The 3353-nt window shown below is 30.1% G+C and overlaps 1 protein-coding gene across 1 annotated transcript; it reads left to right on the forward strand.

Moving 5' to 3' along the window:
• The first annotated feature begins 1062 nt into the window (after nt 1-1062).
• Nucleotides 1063-2998, forward strand: LOC106374864 (glycolipid transfer protein 3-like). Its single transcript, XM_048744468.1, has 6 exons — nt 1063-1412; nt 1602-1657; nt 2069-2199; nt 2304-2439; nt 2568-2711; nt 2811-2998. The coding sequence occupies exons 1-6, from the start codon at nt 1211-1213 to the stop codon at nt 2844-2846; spliced, it is 705 nt and encodes a 234-aa protein (XP_048600425.1). The 5' UTR covers nt 1063-1210; the 3' UTR covers nt 2847-2998.
• Nucleotides 2999-3353: the final 355 nt, after the last annotated feature.

Genomic DNA, 3353 nt, shown 5'->3' on the forward strand with positions numbered 1-3353 from the left:
TATGCGTATGTGCTTAATTGGTGCGAAAGTTATGAGTTCCAAAGAATTCCCCGGGAGCTAACTACTCCAAAGATGGTATGAGAGTTACTGGCATCCGAGGCAACGAGGAGAACTTTACTCATTGGGTCCTAAAAATTTCAAAAGTGAGCAATCGGATATGCCGGGTTTAGTTGGTGGACGAAGATAGCTTTGTAATACACTTACAGCTTCTGTTCAAATTGAGCTTGTAACTGGGTCTAATACCTCCGTTTTTCAGGTTGAATTTAATATAACTCTAATTAAAAAAAAAGATAACCAAATAAACCTATATAAAAATGATAAAGTTATGTCTAATTAGGACGTTTGACCCACAAATTAAAATCCTTAACTGCCCCACTTTTCCATGTACACTGCACACAAAACAACATGCTGACACGTGTAGAGTCTGTATATGTATAGGTATGTGTCTATATGAATACCTGTATTTAATAATGTATTCATAAATTATTATTATTTCTGTAAATTTATACATTCTTATTTTAGATTATGAGATATCCATTCTAGTATATCATCGATGTTTATTAATATTTATAGAATATTTAAATTTTCTAATTGTTATTGTAAGTTATAAAAATCTAATTATTTATATGGAAACATGTGTTTGAAAGTATTTACAGAATTTTTTATAAAAATTCAAAGAGAAATCTATTTTATTATTTGATGAAATATCTATTTAAAAATAATATTCTTTCCGTTTTTTAAGATAAGTCGTTTTAAATAAATTTTTATGTTTTAAATTATATGACGTTTTCGGTTTTCTATGTAAAATTTATTAACACTTAATGTTATATGACCAATGATAATATAGCTTCTGTTTTATTATTGGTTGATTTGTGATTAGGTAAATAATTAATGATGTTTTTATTTAAAAAATATAAAGAATTAATGATTTTTTAATCTATGTGCACAATTATAAGATGAGTTATATTAAAAAACGGAGGGAGTAACGGTAAAGCTCTTATCTATCACGCTATCGTTTTAGACTATATTTAATCATCTTTTATTTTTAAGCTTAGATATCTCAAATTCATTAAAGAAATAGTCCGGAATCAAAAATAAATAAAGGAAAGACTCAGTAGCCGGAATTATAAATAGCCTGATTCCTGGTGTTCGTTTAGCAGAGGCATATATACACACACATACTCGAGAATAAGAGAAAAATTATCAAAGGATGAAACGCAAGAGATGCGAGATGGAAGAGGCAGCGAAGGAAAAGAAAATAACAGAGATTGGATCAGCCATTGAAGAACTCTCTGTTCTTTCTATAGCCAAGACCACAATAGTTACCACCGAAACAGAAGCCACCAGCAACATCATCAATCTACCATTAAAGCCTCTCCTCTCATTTTGCAAATTAATCATCCAAGTTCTTGGTATATATTCAAGAATCAATATTACTAAATGTTATGCAGTTTTTGTTTCTTTTCCATATTTTGGGCGAGTTATTATGTTAATTTAATACTTTAAAGAGTTATGTTCTTCGGAATCTTGCTCACTGTATTGTTTAGGTTTCTTAGCTTCTCCAATGGATGTTCTTAATCTTTGTTGATTGATTGCTGCAGATAAAATTGGCCCGACAATGGCTGTTCTCCGACAAGACATTAATCAAAATATTCAAGTAATTAATTTTGTCTTTTTGTTTAATACTCCTAATAATATCAATTCAACATATAGTATATAATACGGATCATTTTCAATGCTCGTAACTTGCGTAATCAGTTCTAATTTTTTTCATTTTCATTATTATTGTCCTTTGTTTTACTGAAACACACACAGTATTTTATGCAATAGATAGTTCAAAAAAAAATCAAAGTATAATTAACTAATTAGCATGATTAAAAATGATGTTTCGACTCGACGGCATATGGACCCGTCTACACCTTTACGTTGCTTTCAGGGTCATTTTCGTCAGACTCTCTCTTTCTCTCGAATGAATGGACCTCGTTTTTTCTCCATCCTCGTCTTTATTATTATTATTATAGATTTTATCATGTTATTTAAACCTATTATGTTTATTGAGTTGGTGTAGAGATTAGAAGAGATGTGGGAGTCTGATCCTATTATGTACTCAAATTTGGTTGAGATAATGAGAAAAGAAGCCAATGAAGGATCCTCTAAGAAGCCTAAAAGCTGTAGCAGAGCTACTCTTTGGCTAACCAGGTACTCATCTTTTTTGCTGCATTTAAAATATAATCCAAACAGGTTTGGTTAGGACCATATAAATATATAAACCAGCAAATTCTTGTACTCCCAAAATATTACAGAGCGATGGATTTTACATTGGCACTATTGCAACGGCTAGTCAAAGACATGTCACAAAACATGGAACAAGCGGTTGAAGAAAGTTATAATTTGACTATAAAACCATGGCATGGATGGATCTCTTGTGCTGCTTTCAAGGTATTATTTTATGTTAATGTTCTGATTATAAATCGAGAAAAAAAAAATTATAAAACAAAAGCACAAATTTTATTTATTAACTAGACAATTTCTTGGAATATGTTTCATGTTTGTGCTTTTGTCTTAAGGTAGCTCTTAAGCTGGTACCAAACAATAACACATTCATTAATGTGCTTGCGGGTAAAGACGAGAGTCACCAGATGGTTCAAGATGATATAAGAAGTTTAATTTCTTTGCTCATTCCACTTGTAAGCCAGCTCCATTCTATTTTGGTAAGATTTTTTTGGTAATAGTAAAACAGTGATATAATTTGTGTATTAATTTCATTGTGATTAGTTTTGATTTTTCTGAATTTTTTTTTGTTGCGGTAGGAACTGTATGAAGTGCACAAACTAAAGTCAACGTGAGAAAAAGAACGGAGGAAGACCTTAAGAGTGTAGTTTGGTTGTAACATATATAGTTTAACTTGTAGCATCATTTTTCTGATGGGTTTTCAATTTTCTTCGAATGAGATATTTCATCTCGCATGCATGCAATGATAAATTTTTTTTTGAAACTATAATTTTCTTTTTGGCACATGAGCTTTTGTTTATTTTACTAAAGTATACACAGCCGTCGTGATCATAGTCAAATGACATATAACTATTGTCCTAAAAATTCTAAATAATTAATAAAAAAGTATATATAAATTGTAACAAATTTATTAAAATTTGCATTAGAGTATTTAATAACCATAAAATTTAGGGCCGATTCTAAAAGTATATATGAGTTTGTTTGAAAACATATAATATAGTTCTATATATATGCTCATGCATGCACATAAATCAGTTTCATGATGATTACACAGGTTGAGTCCATTTGCTTTTTGTGATACTACGTCAAATTAATATGGGAAATTTGATCCAATAACCAAA

This window comes from Brassica napus, chromosome C1 (genome assembly GCF_020379485.1).
Source record: "Brassica napus cultivar Da-Ae chromosome C1, Da-Ae, whole genome shotgun sequence".
NCBI lineage: Eukaryota > Viridiplantae > Streptophyta > Magnoliopsida > Brassicales > Brassicaceae > Brassica > Brassica napus.